The sequence below is a fragment of the Adiantum capillus-veneris genome, chromosome 18 (genome assembly GCF_014529385.1).
Source record: "Adiantum capillus-veneris isolate H3 chromosome 18, ASM1452938v2, whole genome shotgun sequence".
Classification (NCBI taxonomy): domain Eukaryota; kingdom Viridiplantae; phylum Streptophyta; class Polypodiopsida; order Polypodiales; family Pteridaceae; genus Adiantum; species Adiantum capillus-veneris.
Window position 1 is genome coordinate 54,875,732 of NC_140948.1, and position 21,611 is coordinate 54,897,342.

The following is a 21,611-nucleotide window of genomic DNA, read 5'->3' on the forward strand; positions in this document are numbered from 1 at the left end:
AGCAAGTATATATATACACATCAATGTTTGCAAAAATCTGGGGTTGTTTGTATTTTTGACAAGCTAAACTTTCAAAATCTTGGCGAGTTTCCAAGGTTTCCTTGAAGATAACCGGTGAAAGTTTACAAGTTTTAGTGTAAATATCGGCAAATGCTTGAAATGTTAACCTAATTTCAAGTGTGCCCTTTATTAATCTCATTAGAAGAGATGTCTTTTGCAATTCCTGATAAGTGTTTGCCAAAAACGAGGATTAATTGTACTTTCCACTAGCTAAAATTGCAAAATCTGACTAGATTACGAGCTTGTCTTGAAGAAAGGCGGTAAAATTTCACAAGCAATAGTATAAATACCTGCAAATGCTTCAAATTTTGATCTTAAAAAGCAAGTAATGAGCTTTAAATTTTTTATCTCAAGTTGAAGCCTTCAAAAATGAGCTCTAATTTTTAATTTATTATTTATTATTATTATTATTATTACACGTATAGAGACATCAGACATGTATAGAAATGGTAGAAGATGGGAGCTAGGAAGGATAAGAATGGTCAGATCAAGGAAAGAAAAAAAGCGAGGGAAAGCATCAATGGGAGGGGCTACTAGGTAGTAGTGGTGAACATACAGGATGAGACGTAGTGCTGGCGGTGTGCAGATCGAGAGAAGCTGGGTGGTTTATGCACACGCAGATTAATGCAAGCTGTTGGGTGTCTTCCCACGTACCGGCAAGCGTCACTGTGCTTGCCTATCATTTGCTACATTGTGTTTTTTCAACCGCTGGTGCTGGTGTGAGTGCCACTCACACATACACTATGGCTCTCTCTCTCTCTCTCTCTCTCTCTCTCTCTCTCTCTCTCTCTCAAATTGCGCACCCACACGGTGACTCAACTTGCTCCCACATCGCCTCTTTATTGCCCTCAACATTCCATTCTCTGCGCTAGCTGCACATGCATGCTCTCTGGGCATTTTAATCTCAGCAATGCTGCAGTAGTAACGCAAGCAGCTGCATGTGACACATAAAGTGTGAGAGTCATTCACAGTGCGCATGTATGTAGTACACACCTAATCATCAGAGCTTAATTACATAAGCGTCGCAATATTACAAGCGGCTTCAAGCTTTCCTTACATCGTTGTACTCGTTGCTGCTTTACCCGCTTTACTCTGTAGTTTTCCTGCAAGCTGCTAGGCGCCGGCCTGCAGCCATTCTTCCTCCAAGAAATTTTCCTCTTTCTTTTCATCTCTTTAATGCTGCTATAATCAGCCTGCTTTCACTGCAATCATTACGCCGCCCTTCTTTGTTGAGTGGAGGCGGTACTTCTACTACATCTCAATCCCGCAGACATCGATGGCCCAAGTTGCAGAGGTGCTGAAGTGGAAACAAGCCACGCTACTCATATTGGCAATGCAGCTCGTCTTGATGAGCTCCTTCATAGCAGCAATGGGTAGCTCTTTATTTAATTTGTGACTCGCATCTGATTGACTTCTTTTCAACATGCATAATCGGAAGGGCCGTTGCTGTGAATCCAACCCAAGTTGTTATAAGCTCGCACAATCACTTCACATATGTTTTCTTGAAGAGCTAGTTAGTGATCAATGAGGAGACGCACATTATTCTATCTAGCTAATTACGTCTCCCCAATCTTGGAAAATAAGTGAAGGGTGAGCTTAAGAAAATGAAAAGTCCCATGACATTGAAAAGTCAAAAGACTTTTTGTGCCCCCACAAGAGATGGTTGAATGCACATTGATACATATGTGTTTTTTGTTTTTGCTTATTTTTCCTTTAATGTTTTCTTCTATTTAGAGTGTCCTTGCAATACATAGGTAGTGAATATATGTTTTCTGAAGCCATTAGGGAGAGCTATACATATTATAGGAGAGCTATATTTTTTTTGAAGCCATCACTAGAGTAAGTTAGTGTCTCCATCTTAAAGAGATGGGTTGTTTTTTCAATCATTTAACTTTTATATAAGGGGTATGCCCACATAATGTGTGTTGTGGGTTTTTTTTTTTTGTTTTGGGGGGGGGGGGGGGGGGGGGGGGGGGGAGACTTGTTATAGAGCTACCCCACTCCCGTAGCTCTACTAATATTGCACTCAAAAAGGGTTTAGTTAGAGTTTTGAAGTATTTACTATCACCCCCTCCCTCCCTTTTGTGAGCGTGTGTGAAAGATGAGTCACATCATGTCATTTCAATCAATTGTGACAATACCCCTTGCATGTGGGGGGCACCTAATAGTGATAAGAAAGTCAACACGTCTACAATTTCACTCTCTCTATCTGCAACCTCCGTCCAACAGCTTTAGATTAATGTGGCGAAAAAAGTTGCAGTTGTTTTGAGCTCAAAAGAGAACTCTAACTTATAGGCCAGGAGCTCTAAATCTTGGCTGCACCTAGAACTCATCACACATGCACACACACAAAAAACAACACATGTATATAGAATAATGCATAACTACACATATTCATGAACATCAATGTAAGGTTATATGTACGTAATATATGCATGGCTATGTGTATGTATGTGTGCATGTGTGTGTGTGTGTACACATGCGCATTATTGTATACGCATGCATATATACAAGCATACATACCCTCACAAACTACACACACTAACATATATCTATATACACACACATATGCATGTATCTTTGTATATACACTCATATACATAGACACATGCACATATGGATGCATACATATACACATACATATGTTATCTATATATGTGCATGTGTGTAAGTTAAAGGTAAAAATATATGTATACGTATGTATACACAAAGATGCATACATATGTTTGTGTATATTATGAGTTTATATTTGTCTATACATATGTGTCTATAAAGATGCATCCATACACACATAGCATACGTATATGTAGATATGTATGTATGTTATATACATATGAATATATGTTATGGACATGAGTGTTCACATGTATGTTTTTGATAGATAAACGTATCGATACATATAAATAATGACTTAATGATCTTTTTGTATCTGCAATAGATGTGAACGAAGATCATGAAGTTTTCTTAATTGTCAAAGAATTGCCCTCTTCCAAATGGCATTACTGGTTGCAATTTATACGCCCTACAAACGTCTTGGTAGGTACTTGATTTATGTGTTTCATCTTGGTACAATCCTAGCACCTGCACTTGATGAAAATCATGCATGTGCCATTCTAACTTGATTTTATGTTTGATGATGATTTTTACTTGGGGCAAGGAATAAAATCCATAATAACCCACACCACTTAAAATCACAATGGCCAGCTAGTGGTAAAGGCGAGTGGCTTTAAGCGTGCCTACTCTGGTTCAACCTTTAGCACATGCAGTTGTGGGTGTGTGGGCACAATCCCATAAAACTAACTGATGCAAAACATCAAGTTGCAAAAAAGAGGGGGGGAAATTCGGTGGCCTTATTTCCAAAGCTTCAAAATGCCAAGGCTTTGTCAGTGGCAAGCCAAAAATAGTGTTCATCACAAGGTTCATCTCACATACACTCATACAATTTAGTCTACACATTGCAAAAATATTCAAAAATATCTTGGTTTCTCTAGTTGTCCCTTTGGTATGGTAGCATATGCTAGTATCAATAGTTGTACATGCATTCTTAGTTAGCCATTGATTATGCTTAATGTTTGCATATTGCAGGAACTGTTCACAAAAAGTTGTGGAATGCTTAAGAACTCGAGCAATGTGAGTAGTACATCAAGAAATCTACTAGGGTCCTCTCCTCCTAAGTGTGTGAAAAAGTGTGGATCATGCAATCCATGTAAAAGTGTGATTGTTCCAATTCACATACCAGCTTCGCTACCTACTGACTACTATCCTGTAACTTGGCGATGTAAGTGTGGAGGGAAACTTTACATGCCTTAAATTTATGGAGTCCTACTATACAGCCTTAGATATCTCCTCCGCTATGATCATACCGCTTTAAAAAAAATATATATATATATATATATGTGCAAAAAAGTTGTATATTAATGATTTTTTCAAAAGATATTATTTCTACAAATGTTTATCTAGGGCTACAACACATTTCAAATGACAACTGACAAAGGAGAGTAAAGTTTTTTGGTACATAATCCAAATAAAAAAGTCAAATTTAGTACAAAAGGGTTAGATCAAATATATTTTTTTTAAATGAGTTTTATCTATGCTTGAAGATCCTCAATCTTCCTTTGAACAGCACAAAACCAAAAATGGCTCATCTACACCCATACAAAAAAAGACAGTTGTTCATTAGTCCTTGATGTGTTTTGTAGGCCTCAACAGACTCTCTACTTGTTATCATTGTCACTCACTTTCCTAAGCCACAATTGCGTATACCAATATCACATATGGAAAGTCCAAGTCATACGATACGCACAGGTTCCTCTACAAGGAGAACCTATCAAGTTTTCTTGCTCAAATGGATATTGTACTTTTTCTTGCTAAGAAAAAGTACAATATCCATCCGAGCAACGGTACATCCCATCGACAATCCTGATAATATCAAATATGGGTCCCAAAAGGAGAGCCCATCATCGTGCCAGGATCATACACAACTACATGCCCCTATGGAGTAATCATACCCACTTGAGTGTGATAAGTAGAAAAGCTACAACAATAAACCAACATTTATTTTTAATATTTCAATGTCCAAGTTCCAACACGAGTAGCCCCAAGGAAAAAGTAGTTTGACCTTACCCATAGGGGTTTTGCCAGAGAAAGGGTGAAACCATATGCACGCAATACCTCATCAAGGGTACCATTTAGTTTTTGTCACAAAACGTATGTACATGTCTCAAACAAGAGAAATAGCATAGAAAAAAGGTTACAATTCTTTAGAATTCTTAATTCTAATAGGAAAGCTAGACTACCTGTGATGGAGACGTTTCCTCCTTTACTTTCTTTCCCTTTTTGGCCTGCCCAAAGGGCTAAGGCCATAGTGGTGCATTCCCTTTTTTTCTTACTGGAAAATGTCACATGTATTTTAAAAATAAAAGTAAGAAATAAAAAATAACCTATATAGTTTTGAGCGGCTCTTGAGAGGATAGGTTCATTGAATTGGGTGTCTTTTGAGTGGTTCTAAAGATTAAAGGTTAGGTGCAAGCTGGAAGCCTTAAGTGAGACGTTTTTGCAAGCTGGAAGCCTTAAGTGAGGTTGGTGGGAGAGCATATAATGAGTAGATGAGGTTTGTGGGAGAGCATATAATGAGTGGATGCATTTCATTCTTGCCTCTTTTGGAGTGGAGACTCCTTGAGCTCCGTGGAGGAAGCTCTCATTAGGTTTAGGTCTCATGAAACCCTAGTAGGCTTTAGCAAAGTGTGCTCAAGGGCGCCAGCCTATGGCGGTTCTTGGTCGTGCGTACGTGATGTGCATGGGGTGCCTCTGCGCGCTCTTGTGTTGCTCTCGTCTGTCGTCCTGCTCGTCGGCTTGTGGCGGTTCTGGGCCGCGCTTCTGCTCTGCTGTCCTGCTTTGCTTCTGCTCTACTGTCCTGCTTCATGCATGAAGCCATGGTGGCATGTCGCCCTGCTTGCCGGCTTGTGGAAATTCTGGCCCGCGCTTGTGCTCTGCTGTCATGCTTCCTGCATGCGCTTGTTGAGAGATGGGTGGCTTGTGTAGCGTGGTTCCTCTCGCTAATCTATGGCGTTTTTGGGCGTGATTCAGTGCCCTGCCTCTCCGCGGTCTTGTGTTGCTGTGGTTTGCCGTCCAGGAGCCCTTTCTCTTTCTCTCTCTATGCAGTGTACAGGTCGTGACCCAATATTATATAATGATAGATGATAACAAATGTAAAAATCTGCATTTACTGCCAACCTTTGAGTGGAACTTTCAAACTATCTTTCTTGAAGTACTCAAGATTATGCATCAAGTTTCACTCTTTGAGTTGTAAGTATATAAAAGCTAAACGTATTTTGAAGAACCATCACGTTTTACAAGCTTCCCTATTTTGAGGTCACTCTTGCTTAGAGTTATACTCCCTCTATAGTACATTCTCCTAAACTTTACAGCCACATCTTTTATCAAAGCAATAGCAATACTCTCTATAGCTAGATGGCCCTATGGATTCGAATATGGATGGTAATATACCTCTGCATTTCGTTTCCTCTTTTGTTGCCTAAGAGTCTTGTTGTCTTGCTTGTCTTGGAAATTGTCTTGAATTTGCTCTTGATTATAGATGCTTTCACAACAAATTCAAGCAATGACTACTTCGAAACTTTGAGTGCAGCTCCTAGTACTGAAAACTTGCACGAAGTTGTGTCTGAAAGTGGGGGCCTTGGATCGTCAAGTAGTTTAGTGAATTCTCCAAACTCACCATTTGAAAATCTTAGTCCCAAAGCCAAGCTCAAGAAAACATCTCCAAAATTTGTTCAAAAGGCCCTTAGTATTGCAAGAGGGATGGCCTCTGTGAGAGGTTAGCTTTGTTTACAATTTATGTGGCTTATGAATGTGTAATTGATAATAATAGTATTGTGTGCCATGTGCTATAGGGTGAACACCGCTTAGCTCTTTCGAGATTGCCACTCCCTCTGTCGGTGTGAGTCGTTCATTGGGCTTAGCATCTATTAAAGAAGAGCCAAGACCTATAGTTGATTCCTTTGGATCTCAATTGGCATTGAGTCAATCTACGCCTGAGCTTCTTATATCTGAGCTTTCTGATGCTATTAACTACCGTTTTTTCTTTGTTGGCAAGGTGCTCACAAAGTATGGCACATATAAAATCCAAAAGGCAAATTACATCAGATTTTTGAAGGCTGATCTTGTGGACAAGGTGCACATCATACTATCACTTTTGTTGTGGCGAAAAGTTATATTGAACAGTTTGTCAACACATTTGTGGTGGGTGATTTTTTACGTATTGAGAAGCCTGTTGTGAGGAAAAAGAATCATAGTGATGGAGGCACTTGTCAGCTTGCTCTCTATGCTGATGCAACTACATCTATTGTGAAGTCTCCTTCATTCGACTTTGTGCTCTCTCTCTTTCCCAAGCATAAGATAAAAGATCTTGTCTCATCATGGACTTCTTCAATTGAAGATGGTGTGCCTAGTGTAGCTTTTACTGTTATCAAGGTAGAGAACATGGCCAAAAGTTATGGCAGTAGTGGCAATAGACTTATTGTTGCCGATGGTCTTGCCGATGTTGATAGAGCAACGGTAAGCTTCTATACGCAGCTCTAAGTCCTCTTAATAGTGTTTTGACTCTTTGTTATTGCTACAGCTTTTGTTTGTGCCCTCTCGAAAGGCTGACTTTTATAACATATCCAATGAAGTCAAATAGAATGGATTTTATGATTGTGTGGCTCACAACATAAATGTCTTCAAACAATTCTCCAACACATCGTCTGTCGTGGACTACACTATTCTGTTGCTAGTGCCCTCTCAATTGAAGTTGCTTTTCAAAGATATCCGTGTTAAGCAAATTGCCAATATGGGATTTGGAAAAACGGTGAGTTCTTATTCGTAGGTTGTCTGCATTGATTGTGCATTGCATGATTTTTTTAGGTTAATTTCAGGTGTTTGGTTCTCTTGAGGTTGTTAACGTCAACAGTGTTGGATTGGAGTATTTATGTGGAGTTTGCAAATCCGACCAAGTCAGTGGCTAAGCTCAAATCCTCATTGTTTCGCTTGTAACAAAGTTGTTGAAATTTGGAAAGTTCCTGCTCTTCAAGCAAAGTTGGTTCCTCGTGACGGTAAAGGTATTTCCGTCACCTTGCACAGGAAGATTGTTGACCAAGTCCTTCGCCTACCCTCTTCTTTTTTGCATTTGTATGAAACTGGTCTAGTGAGTTTGAAAGCTTCCTTGGTGGGAGTGAAGAGAGTTGGACATTTCTCAATTGATGCACAGGGGTATGTAACAAGCTTTAAATCTGAATAGGAAGATGCTAGCTTTGCTAATGTGCCTTGCACTCCTCTAGGAAGGTCATATTTTGCTGAATATCCTTTTGTATCTAGGCATTATGGCGGGATTACCTCTTGGCGATAAAACTGTTTTTTGTATAAATGGCATCCAATGTTCAATCGACTCAACTTTTTGGAAGACATCTTCTTGTAATCAAGATGTTTTAAGGACATCGTTGTTTGTATGTGGTGTAGATATCTCTATCAATTCACTAGAAAATATTTTGTCCAAGCATATTGTTGCAAAAATTCGTTCTCAAGACTTGGAGATCGCAAGTGTGTGGCTGAAATTGTGGAACGATGAGCGTGTGGCTTGTAATGTTGACAATAAAACTCTTGAATCTTTAGTTTGCCAACGTATGGGTACAAGAACAAATTCTGCTTTGCTTTCAATCAATTTGATCACTCTAGCTTGCTATGTCTTGGAGTTTCAATGTAATTTTCATGTGTTTCAAGAACAAAATCATCAACATTCCTTCAATGCTAATCCTTGTGTTGCATCTTCTTCCTCCTCTCATGGCTTGTTGGTCTTTATTTGTCAAGGTGGATTGTTGTTTTTTCACAATCGGCTTCAATCGAGAGACGTAAGCGTTGCTATTGGCCTAAAGATCTTGCCGCTAGATTGGTTGATGTTGTGAAGACTTTTCCAAATGAGACAGCATTGCATATAGCTTCTCAATTTTGAACACAAGCCTGTTCTTCTTACACTTTGAAACAAATTCAAAACAAAGTTTACTCAATATGGAAAATGTTGCATGAAGACAATGTTGTGCCTCAATCAAATAAGAGATCTAGGAAACAGAAATATGTAGTGGAAATACAAGACACTCCTGCATATGCATGTTTAAGTTGTGGTAGTCTTGTGTTCAAAAATAATTTGCATCGTTTGACTTTACTCGAAGCATCTTTTCTTCAAACCTTGACGGGATTTTAAACATTTAACTCTGCTGCAGACAAAAGAGTTTGTTTCACCTGCAAGCAAAGCTTAAAATCTCAAAGGAAGCGGCTCTTTTGCATTTATCCACATTCTCTACTCAATGAAAGTATTGCAAGCATTGCAATGTTAAATGCAATTGAGAAACGCCTTGTATCACTTCGCATTCCTTTCACTCAAATACGAGAACTCAATTATGAGGGTCAGTTTGGGTTGCGAGGGAGTGTCGTTAATGTCATGGCAGACTTAACAAGAATTCAAGCAATTTTGCCGTGTTTTAGTAATGAGCACCCTACAATCCTTGTCGAGATTAGGCGTAAACTTGAGTATGCCCATGCATACCTTAGTGGTGGTGTACGTCCCTTTTACGTGCTCCAAGCACTGAAAGATTTGATTGGCACCCCTTTATACATAGAGCACAAAGCCTCCATTAATGAAGCTTGGGTTTCTAGTTTTCACATGAGTCCAGATGGAGTGTTGCATGAAGAAGATGAGGTTGATGATTTAGTGAATGAGCATTCAGACACCCTTGTCCATGGCATCTATTCCTCTCAACAAGTCATCGATCATAGTGCACATATCCATAGCATCGCACCTTGTGAAGGATTTTCCCCTTTGAGCCTATTCGATGATGCCGATTGCGAGGACTTATCATTTCCAGCTTTGTTCTTTGGGAAAAGAAGAGCCTATGCAGACCTTGCGAAAAAAATTTACTTGAAGGTGGCGCAATGCGAGCTCAAAAACAAGGATAGATGCTTTGCTTGGATATTGAAAATTTGTTCTTCAAAGTGATGAAGATTATCATTGGCAAGGTGCTTGGCTCTATATGGGTGCGTCTACGCAAGGAAAAATTACAAGGCATGCAACTATGTGCAAAAGATGTTCAAAACAACACTAACATTGAGCGAATACTATCATCCCAACTAGGATATCATGACTTTGAATCTTTGCGAACGTCATCAGATTACAAGGCCAAACTCAAGCATAATGTCTTCGCCATGATTCGACAAATAGGTCAGCCTACCTTTTTTGTCACTCTATCATGTGCAGAGCAAAGATGGAAGCCATTGCACGAATGTCTTTCTATGCTTAATCCACAAATCAATGAATCTAATTTCCAATCTAGTGCGCACTATATCTGCGCATTGGTTCGTGCAGATCCTATCACTATAGCTCAATACTATGTCCATAGATTCAACGCACTCAAGAAAGAGTTGAAACGAAATTCAAAAATACTTGGCCAAATCATGGATTTTTTCTTTGTCATTGAATTTCAGCATAGGGGAAGACAACATGACCATGGATTAATTTGGATTGACAATTCTCCAAAGCTTGGGATTTTTTATGACAAAGAAGTGATTGCTTTTGTTGATAAATACATCTCAAATAACAAAGATGAATTGGGTGTTGACCTACAAACAATACAAATCCATTCCCATCAAAGAACATACAAAAAAAGAAAGAAGCATTGCCGTTTCGGATTTCCAAGACCGCCTGCACGGCAAACAACTATCTTGCGCCTGATACAACCAAGTGAAGAAAGGAAATCCATGCTTCTTGCAAATAAGAAACAACTCAAAAGCCAATTTGCAGCTTTGCCACATTGCCCTGGAATGAGTTTTAATGATTGGTTATCCTCTTTAAGCATGGATGAAGACATGTACCTTGAGACACTCTCAGTATAGCTCTCAAAACCAACACTTTTGCTCAAAAGACAACCAAAAGATATATACACAAACAATTTCAACAAAACAATGTGCACATTGTGGGATGGCAATCTTGATATTCAGTTTATTTTCAACCCTCACGTAGTTACTGCATACTGCACATCATACATGACAAAAACAGATTCAACCACAAGCAAAGCGATCAATAAAATCCTTGACAAATGCAAGAAAGAGAGTCTTCCCGCAATGGAGCGCCTTAAGAAAATTGGAGGTGCCTTGATCAATGCTCAAGAAATCACAACTCAACAAGCAACATACATTTCACTATCTCTTCCATTGCATGGCACAAGCAGACAATTTATCTTCATCAATGCAGACTTCCAAACCCAAAGAACACTATTGTTAAAGAGGAAGACTTCCTTGCAAACACTCCATCCTGATGACACAGACATATTCTTTGATGATCTCGTAACAAAGTATACAAAAAGACCAACTAGCATAGGAAATCTTTGCTTGACAGAGTACGCAAGCAACTACATTGTCTCACAAGGGACACACCACAAGTGCAAGAAGCCTCGTATTATCAGATATACAAACTTCAACAAGGAGATCGACAGCGAGAGACATTACCACCAGCTATGTCTATTGTTTTTGCCGTTCACAAGCGATGAATGTACATTCGATGCTTTGACATCAACTTGGAGGGAGAGAAATGAGTATAATATTGCTACAATTGCACAAAACATGGAGCCTTTCACAAAACTAGAAATCAACAATCAAGAATCATCAACATCATGCTCAATCTCCTCACAAGAAACTCAACAAGAACGGTTCACTTATGAGCTTGATCTCGATCTATCAAGCACAAGGCATCATACCACTCAACTACCAACATCATCCAGATTCCTTGGCATGCCAAATGAAGAATATCACTCAATTTTCATGAGTTTGAATATAGAGCAAAGACATATTTATGATGATATCATGACACGAAAGAGAGTATACCCTAATGACAAAATCCACCTTTTTTTAACAGGAGGCGCCGGAACAAGAAAAACCTTTACTTTGCGTGCAATCGTCCAAGGACTAGTCCAGCACTATGCACCTTCGATAGAGGGGAGCATTGAGATTCCAACATCATTGTTGATGGCATATACCGGCAAAGCAACATTCAACCTTGATGGCACAACAATTCACTTTGCATTGCGCCTTCCATTGATGCTGACTGAGATGGTCCTTCTTTCCAACGACCCCTTCAATGACCTATCGCAAACGCACGCAAACCTCAAACTAGTTGTCTTTGACGAGGCTTCCTTAATAGGTAACAGACTATTGTGTATTATTGACACAAGACTCCGATCTATAAAGCACAAACAAAACGAACCCTTCGGTGGTCTAGACATTATCTTCTGTGATGATCTTTGCCAAGCAAGCCCTGTCCGCGATCGTTGGATATTCAGCGACAAAAACAATACACTTGACATCCTCACACCATCAAGCTGGAACACACATGTCACATGCACTGAGCTAACAACACCAATGCGCCAATCAAATGAACTGTTTATAGAGGTCTTAAATAGGATACGTGTTGCAGAGCAAACACAAAGAGACTTGGCATTTATCAACGACACATTTGCAAACAACAACTTCGACATTTTTACAACACCTCATCTTTTCTTCACAAATAAACTAAAGTCCCAAGCACAACCAAATGGTCTTTGAGAGCTTGCAAGAGACACCATACATCATCAAGGCTCATGACAAATTCCACAAAACATGCTCAAAGAACCTAGTCATTCCAAACAACCCTCAAATAACTGCTGGATTATCCTTCATCCTTGAGCTAAAGCGAGGAATGATAGTCGAACTTTGTGCTAGCAATATCAAAGTGCTTGATGGTTTGGTGAATGGTGCGGATGGAATCTTCCAAACAACAAACAACAGAGCGTAATCACTGATAGCTTGGGTGGAGTTCTTCGATACCTCAATTGGGAGAAGACAACGATCCCAAAATTCACATCTCTACCATGCAAACATTAACAAACAATGGACACCAATACTTCAAGTCACGAAAGAGTTTCAACTAGGAAAGAACCCACTCAACCTAGTCTCAAGAACACAACTCCCAATACAAGCAGCGAAGGCACGCACAATCCATAGATCCCAAGGCTTGACAATGACAACAATCGCATTTGACCCTACTGGGATCCAATCTCATGACCTAGTCTACACAGCTCTCTCACGTATCAAAGACCCTGTAAATCTACATACTCTTAGTCCCATTCTCAAGAGCCATATCAAAAGTGACCCCATAGTCCTGAAAGAAATCAAACGCCTCCGAACGGATGCTAGGCACTACAAGAGGTTGTGTGCTCTTGTGACACTGTTAGCGACGGAAATACACTGGGTTTTTATAACCCCCGGCGTCGCTAAAACCGTCGCTAATAGCGTCGCTACGAAAGCGTCGCTATATGCGTCGCTATAGGCGTCGCTATAAGCGTCGCTATATAGAGACGCTCATAGCGACGGTTATAGCGATGTTTACACAGAAGACTATAGCGACGCTCATAGCGACGCTACAAAGCCATAAATAGCGACGGTTATAGCGACGCCCGAGAGAATTTTTTTTTGGAGACAGGGCATTGAATGCCCTGCCACCCATCAACCATATTGTACTTGATTCACTTTGTAAAAAAAGTGCAAGGGTAGATAATAGACCCAAAATAGTCACCCACAAGACGCATTGTTTGCAAAATTGACAAGCGTAAAATTGACAATTGTACACATCATAGGCAAAATGAATTGATTGGCAAATGTAATAATGACAATTGTACAACATCATAGGCATAAAGAATTGATTGGCAAAATGAACTGCGGTGACAAATGTAATAATATACATGGTTCAAAAAGACGTATAAAATCCGTCTCATGATACATAAGCTATGAGAAACCCTAAACTAATGCTATCTAGCTACGGCTAAACTGACCTCGTCTAGTCAGACGTCTCATTGCGTCCAAGCGGCGTATCTGTCGGATTCTGCAAAAAAAGACAATAAGACAACTTTCAGTAAGTATAAACATATAACGACATTTATAAAACAATACAAAAAATAGAAAAGAGTAAACCCTAATACTAACCATGCCGCCGCGAGAACTGAGAATGTCCATCAGGGCGTTTAAGCCCTTCCTGCCTGCGTACTCGCGCTCGTACGGTGTGGGATCACGTCCTGTCATCGACCACTGTCAAAACATACAAAGATTTCATTATGTTAGAATTAAAAAACTCATAAACCCTAAACTATCGAACATAAAGAGCAATGCGAAAACACTTACAAAATCGGCCTCAAATGATGCCCATCCACCTCTCCCCAAGTGGTGCGAGCTCCCTGCCTCTACTCGCGCTCTGGCTGCATCCTTTTGTTGCTTCCACTTGTCGGGATTCTCGCGCGCTGCATTCTTCCAATCTTCTTTGGCCAGCCAATCTGGCCTGTTCCACCCATGCTTGATTGCTTTTTGCACTTCGGAACGCTTGTGTTTGCAGTATTCGCGCATTCGAATCTTCATCAGGTCTTCATTGAAGCGCTGATCCCGTGTTGGAACGGGAAACTCATCATAAAATATGCTGATGACTCTGTTTTTTAAATCACTTGTTACTTCACTCCATTTGTTTAGTATGTAGTGTCTAAACAACTGAGAGCAAACACCACGCATGGGTGAGATCACCTTCTTGCCGTCATCATCCATGATGATGCCGCCGCTGAAGTCGACGGAGTAAGGCAAGCCCTCTGGCCGGTGACTCGTGAACCTGGGTGTCCCGGCAGGGGTCTCTAGCGGCGTGTCGATGGGGGTACGGACGTCAGGTGTCTCCACCGGCGTCTGGGCCCCGAAGCAAGGAGTGTCGAGTGGGGTGGCTCCTGGCGGACTAGGAAAAGGTGTGTAGCTGCTAGGAACAGTCAGCCGCGCAAAACCTGGCGTAGATGGCGATGCTGTGGCTGGTGTGGGGGCGGGCAAAGAAGGGGAGGGTAAAGAGCCTCGTCGAACACGAGGCGGTGTGGAGGCATCGGCGGCGGAATCCCCACAACAACCGCCACCACTAGAGCGCCGGTGTCTAGACGAGTGTGAAGATCGTCTCGTCGACGCCGAAGCTTCGGGGCGCGCCGAATGCTCCGAAAGAGAGGGAGATGCGGATGGAGTAGGAACGCGCGATGATGCGCCAGAGCGATGACGCTCCACGTACCACTGTCTCTGCTGCGGTGACAAAGAAGAAAGAAACTCCTCATCATCCATACCTGCATTAAACACACGAATATTTAAACTTAATATTGAATGAATAGAGTAGACAATGACGCAAAGACCATTAAATACAATGACGTAATGACGCATATAAATACAATGACGCAATGAATTGAGTGATAGAAGAGGCAAGTCGAAAACTCAGAATTTTCAATCAAAAGATGTGAGCGCGAGTAGAAAAGAGCGTTATACACCATGGAAAGTACTTAGAAAGCCAGAGCTTTTACAACACGGAGCAAAATTGTTCAAATACAATATTTGTGGCTTTAAGAGATCTCTCTCTCATCCTCGTATAACTCAGCATAACTTCCTGTATCTATATAGAGCTCTCCGTTTAAACACATATCCTCTGTTTCATTTTGTAGCTCCTCTGCATGCACCCCATATAGAGTAGTACCATCGTGATGCTCGTCTGGCACCACCGCAGCGGCTTCTAATTGACCATCTTCTCTGATCTCCTCCATTGATGTCGTTGTGATTGGCACATGGTAGCCTTCATATGTCCTTGCACTACGAGGGGCTACCTCTATGACGTACCACCAGTTTGATGTAGACTTTGTAGGATGAAATATTACCTGCCAGAGCCACATAACTTACATGAGAGCTTTCAAGCACATAACTTGTAAAAGGGGGATGTTAACTATTTACATACTTACTTGTTCACAATGCTCGGGTAGTACGAATTAGGTCAGTCCATTTCTTAGTAGAATCCACCTCAAGAAAACCAGACTCTCCTCTACGCACAGTAGCGTTGCGACCCTCCATGATTATCTTGAACCATTGCACGTCGAACAAGTCGACAAAAAATCCTCTGTAATCGATCCTCAAAATCTCTTGGAGCGTGACGAAGTAAGTGAGTTCCGCCACCACAGGATCTGCATCAGAGGAACGTCGTCGACTAGACTGTTCAAATTTTGCCATGATTCCACAATCTTGAGTAAAACGCTTTTTGTCGATCCGTTCCACCCTAAAATGTCGACCTTTACACCATACTGCTGTGTATGACTTATACTACAACGAACAAAGATTATGAGTGGCCGTTCAAACGTTTAGAAATAAAGTCACTAGCTAGTCGTACATTGCAAACTTACCTTGGTCGCGCAACCCCGAGAGTACTCCCACTCTTCCTCAGTCACTTCGTCACTGCATTGTTGTGCGCTTTTCAATTGGTTGTGCAACCATCTTAAGCTCATGAATGTTGGTAGGCTCTCCAGACCCGTCGGATAGTGCATCGGTGGTTGTCTTCCCCGTCTCCACTCGATTCGTGCCCTTTGTCGCTCTTGCTTTGCATCCTCATATTGTGAAATCCACTTTTGCATCACTGGATTGTGAAGCATGCAAAATCGGTTGATTTTAGCCTCTAGATCTTCCGTCATCTTCTTCTCAACACCGAGATTGCACATGACAATCCCAGATATGCGCTCATCATCTATGGTTCACCATAGCGTGTCTCGGGCTTTATCAAATCCGTCTAGCCACTCTCCAATGTACACTAGGGACTCTGATACCAACCAACCTTCTGCCATGCTACCCTCTGGACGTGCCTTTTGATGCACATATCCCTTAAGCGTTTTCATGAAACGTTCTAAGAAGAACATCCATCTGGAATGAACTGTGCCAGCTATTTCCACCTCATCAACTATGTGAACAAGAAGATGCACCTGAATGGTTAGCATGGTAGTAGCAAAATGTTTCTCAAACATGCACACAAGCTCCGCAGCATTTAGTTTGGCGAATGGTATGGAGTCTACGTTGATCTCCTTTTGTGAGATCCATTGCACCAGCTTTGCAAGTTTGTAGATTGTGTTACGGATGTCGAGAGACAAACATCCCTCAATGGCAACCGGTAAAATAAACTGTAAAGTATGTGCAGCAATGATATTAAAGTCCACATTTTATGCAATGATATTAAAGTCCACTATGAACGTACCTGACACATTTTATGCCAATCATGTGACTTCAAACCGGTAAGCTTTCCTTCTTTAGTAAAACACGTTCGGAGCGAGTGCATTACGCCAGTGGGGGTCCGCAAAGATCAAATGGTCTCTTTTACTTTGCGTTCTTGGGCTCCTGTGAAAATCCATGGTGCTTTAGGGAGTTTTATCGATCCATCAGACGCTGTTTGCGGCCAATATTGCTCCATACGATCCACATTTCTAAGGTCAACTCTGGCTCCCAAAGTATCTTTCTTGCCGGTCAGATGGTCCCATAGTAGATTACCCGCATTCTTGAATATGTGCATTGGATCGAGCAAGTGATTGATCATGAGTCGGGGCCAGTATGGTAACTCGTACCATAGAGATAGTCTCTTCATCCCTGAAGGCAATCCGTCATCGCACATCTCCTTCTGCTCTAACCATGCTTGTGCAGACATCCTTGGTGGCTCTCTTCCCAAAAAGCCGTCGCGTAACACATGATTCTCTGGAAGATACGCTTGATGACCTTCGTAGATTTGCTTCTTCAGTGAGGGCGCCCTACGTGCATTCAATCTAGGTCCACATGTGACACATGCTCTGTATCCGCTTGTTTGAAGCCCTGCATGTATACACATGATAATAGATCAACTATGGGAAAAAACAAGATTTACAGTGTCTGAGTGAGGAGTGTCAATAGATCACCTGAGCATTCTGTTAGCCCGGGATATTCATGCATGGTCCACATTAGAATGCCTCTGATCAAAGCATTCCGTCGTCCTGTGTGTCGGCTCATATCCACCACCTCTATGCCAATCCACAATTGTTGTAGCTCTTCCAATAGTGGACGAAGATACACATCCATATTCTCCACTTTATATCGCCCTGGCACAATCAAGCTTAGCCATAGGTGCCCCTTCTTCGTAGTCAACCACGGGGGAATGTTGTAGTTGACGATGACAACGGGCCATACACTGTAATATGTTGATCTTTGACCAAATGGATTTACGCCATCCATAGCCAGGCCTAAGCGCAAATTTCGAGCTTCCCTCGCAAAATCCGACCATGTTTCATCTATATGTTTCCAGGCTGCGCAATCTGCAGGAATTCGTAGCACACCATCCGAAGATTTATTCTCCTCATGCCATGATGCTAGGGCGGCCATGGACTTACATTCGAAGAAATGCTTGATGCGAGGAAGCAAAGGAAAATGTCGCAAAACCTTTTGTGGAATTTTTGTCCCGTGGAGATCTACTCGATATCTTTCGGAATCACATTTCGGACACTTCTCCATGTCTATGTATTCCCCTCTGAAAACGATGCAGTCATTAGGACAAGCGTGGATAGAGTTGTAATCCATCCCCAAGTTTCGCAAAATCTTTCTTGCTTCATCTCGGGAATCTGGCATCACATTGTCAGCTGGTAGTATGTGCTCTTTAAGCAATCTACACAACATAAAAATACGATACAGTCATGTAAAAATCTATCAGATCATTATACATTTAGAGTTTTATTAAAGTAAACTAATTGTAATAGATCACCTGAAAAGCATTGTGACGCTAGTGTCACTCCATCCAAACTTTGCCTGCATGTTGAGAAGAACCAGGAGTGCTTTCAATCTAGACATACGTGCTCCATTATACAATGGCGTATCGGCTTCACTTTTCATATCATCATAGATAAGCCTTTCTGAATCCATGATCGTCTCGATCATTTCATCAATCTCGGGCTCAAACATTGCCTCGTTGGGAATGTGCTCTGCATGATCATCCCCCGAGCTGTCAGAGGCTACATCTTGTGGCCTCACATATGCTGCTTGACCAAAGCGCCTAGAAACATGTCTATTGGGTTGCAAGATTGCTGCTTGTTGGCCAGCGTCAGAGTGATGAGTTATAATTAGCAACAACTCGATCTATAATAGATGGATCGAACTCGCCAAATTCGCGGACGTGCTGCAAAGAGACACGTCTTGTCCGTCGCACAGCATGATTGCATTGATTACAAGGATATAAGACCCTCGTTGAGAGATAGGTGTTTCGGTTGGACGGTCCCACATCCTCGTCACTACTCATAATGAGGATAAAAATCTTATAACCTGGACAACAAATTTAATATTCTATTGGCATTCTTCGTCTTATCTCTCTCTCTCTCTCTATCTCTCTCTCTCTCTCTCTCTCTCTCTCTCTCTCTCTCTCTCTCTCTCTCTCTCTCTCTTTCTTGCTCTCTCTACCTCACATTCTCTAGTCATGTCCAATCCCCGCACACCTCGGTCTAGAGGTGCACGGAGATCAGAACCACCGGGTTATAATCTCGTCTTTATTGGTCAATACCTATATTTGTGGGTACAAGAAATCTACAGACCCACGTCTACATGATACTGCATGTAGTGGACGAAACCCCTTTGCCTCTTCTCTAGCTGTAGCACTTCACAGCATCTTAACATCTTTTCACAGTAGATCTTTTCACTGTTCGTCTAACTCTAAACCCTAAACCATAAGTAATTCTTGTGTGGACTCGATCTAACGTAAATAAGCGTAAATCTAAATAAACGTAAATCTAGCTAAAAATAAACCTAAATCTAATTTAACGTAAGTCTACATCTAACCTAATCTTTAACGTCTTTTGGGATAGTTTCCTACGACGTTAAAACTCTCTTCTTCTTGTGTGTGTGTGTGTGTGTGTGGGTAAACCTAAATAAACCTAAGTCTAATCTAATATAACATAAATCTAAATCTAACGTAAATTATGTTATATTAAAAACAAAGAACTAAACTAACAGGGATTATAAGAACCTTAAAACTGATTTAACACATAATTTTTCACATAACTCGGCAAGAGTTGGCATTCTCATCACTAAAGATGTGAGAGTTAACTTCCGGCAGTGACGCTGCCTCATCTCCATCCACATGTGACGACAGCAATTGGCCCTTTGGACCGTTCTTGCTCTTGTTACTAACTTTGAATTTGTTGTTGAATGACTAGAGGTTGTGTAGATGGTCATTGTTGGGGATGTAGTGACTCTTGCCGCCCTGAAGATCCACCTTCTTCCCTATCTTCTGAAGACATTTCACCAGTACTTTTGGATCGACGGACCCACCATGAGTGAAGGCAACAATATCCTATATTCCATTGAGGGCTTTCTTCACCCGCTTCATGCAGGCATCGCAGTCTATGGAGACCTAAATCTAATCTAATATAACGAAAATCTAAATCTAGCGTAAATAAACGTAAATCTAACTAAAAATAAACCTAAATCTAATCTAATTTAACTTAAATAAACTTAAATCTAATTTAACGTAAGTCTACATCTAACCTAATCTTTAACGTCTTTTAGGATAGTTTCCTACGACGTTATAACTCTCTTCTTCTTGTGTGTGTGCGCGTGTGTGTGCCAATAAAAAGAGATAAATGGTATAACCTTTCTATCACCCATGCCAAGTATGATAGATTGGTTATGCCATTTCCCTCTTGAATAATAGGTCTTGAGTTCAACTCCTCGTCGGCTAGATCTTTAGGTCTTTTAATTTTAATTAGTTTCCTACGACGTTAAATTAGTTTCTCTCTCTTTCTCTCTCAATGTGTGTGCGTTTTTTTGTTTTTGCATGTTTTCTCTCTCTTTTCTCTCTCAAATGTTCGGTTTTTTGTTTATGCATGTTCTCTCTCTCTTTTCCTCTCTCAATGTGTGCGTTTTTTGTTTATGCATGCTCTCTCTCTCTCTTTTCCTCTCTCAATGTGTGTGTGAATTCTTTGTTTATGTATGTGTGTGTGCGTTTTTGTTTATGTTTGTACTCTTTCTCTCTCTCTCTCTCTCTCTCTCTCTCTCTCTCTCTCTCTCTCTCTCTCTCTCTCTCTCTCAAAAACACTCTGTGTGTGTGTGTGTGTGTGTGAGAGAGAGAGAGAGAGGGAGAGAGAAAGAGGGGAAGGGAACATGAGAGTGAGGAGAGGGAAGGAGCATACCTGGCTCTCCTTCCTCTCCTCGTGTGTGTGTGTGTGCGTGTGTGTGTGTGTGTGTGTGTGTGTGTGTGTGGAGAAGAAAGAGAGAGAGAGAGAGAGAGAGAGAGGGAGAGCGTTACCTGCTCCTTGCTTGAGGGCGCCGAAAAACTCAGATCTGAGATCTGAGTTTTTGGGCGCTCTCTGTTATTTTTTTTAGCCCAGCCGGCGTCGCTATGAGCGTTGCAAATTTACTTGTAAATTTGCGACGCTCATAGCGACGCCGAGATATTTTTTTTTGAGCGTCGTTGTGTGAGCGTCGCTAATATGAATAGCCTCTTGTAGTGAGGTGGTCCTACTTGAATGAGCCCCTGGTTGCAATTGCGCAAACACACCATATTGTTGCATCATTAAACATCGTCTCAATCAACAAACACATTGACCACATCAAGGGCGACCCAAACTTCATGTCATCCAGTATCTTGTGCTTCCAAGAAAAAAAAAAGTACGAACCCCCTGACACCAAACTTTGAGCATATTCAACATTATAATGGTTATGGTGTATCTATATTCCACCATCCAAGCAATCAATCCATATCTCAAAAAACTGTCTCAAGTGTAGGACTTGAAATAATCCATGCAACTTTCTCTTTCAGAAATCAAACTTCAACTCATATCCATGTCATGAATGTATACAAATCACCCAAGACACCAATAAAGACACTTCTTTTAGAACTCCAGCACTTGATACAAGAAAATGATAAAAAAAAACTTGAGCATCATACTAGGGGACTTCAACATCGACATCGGCATTATAAACACCCAATACCAATAGTTGGAATCTCTACTTCATTCGGAGAACTATCGGCAACAAATCAAAGAAACAACAAGCATCCATAATTCAATGCTAGACCATATTTGGGTGAGAAGCCAACAACCTCACTACATTTGTGGCACAAGATTTTGCTTTTGGTTAGATCATTCAATCACATTATACTA

The 21,611-nt window shown here is 41.0% G+C and overlaps 1 protein-coding gene and 1 pseudogene across 1 annotated transcript; both read left to right on the plus strand.

The window, feature by feature from the left end:
* Positions 1-904: 904 nt before the first annotated feature.
* Positions 905-3,951, plus strand: LOC147435683 (uncharacterized). Its single transcript, XM_086488674.1, has 3 exons — positions 905-1,433; positions 2,999-3,096; positions 3,646-3,951. Exons 1-3 carry the CDS (start codon positions 1,337-1,339, stop codon positions 3,868-3,870), a joined length of 420 nt encoding a protein of 139 aa, XP_086344800.1. The 5' UTR covers positions 905-1,336; the 3' UTR covers positions 3,871-3,951.
* A 2,099-nt stretch (positions 3,952-6,050) lies between these two features.
* Positions 6,051-8,034, plus strand: LOC147435684 (uncharacterized; annotated as a pseudogene).
* Positions 8,035-21,611: the final 13,577 nt, after the last annotated feature.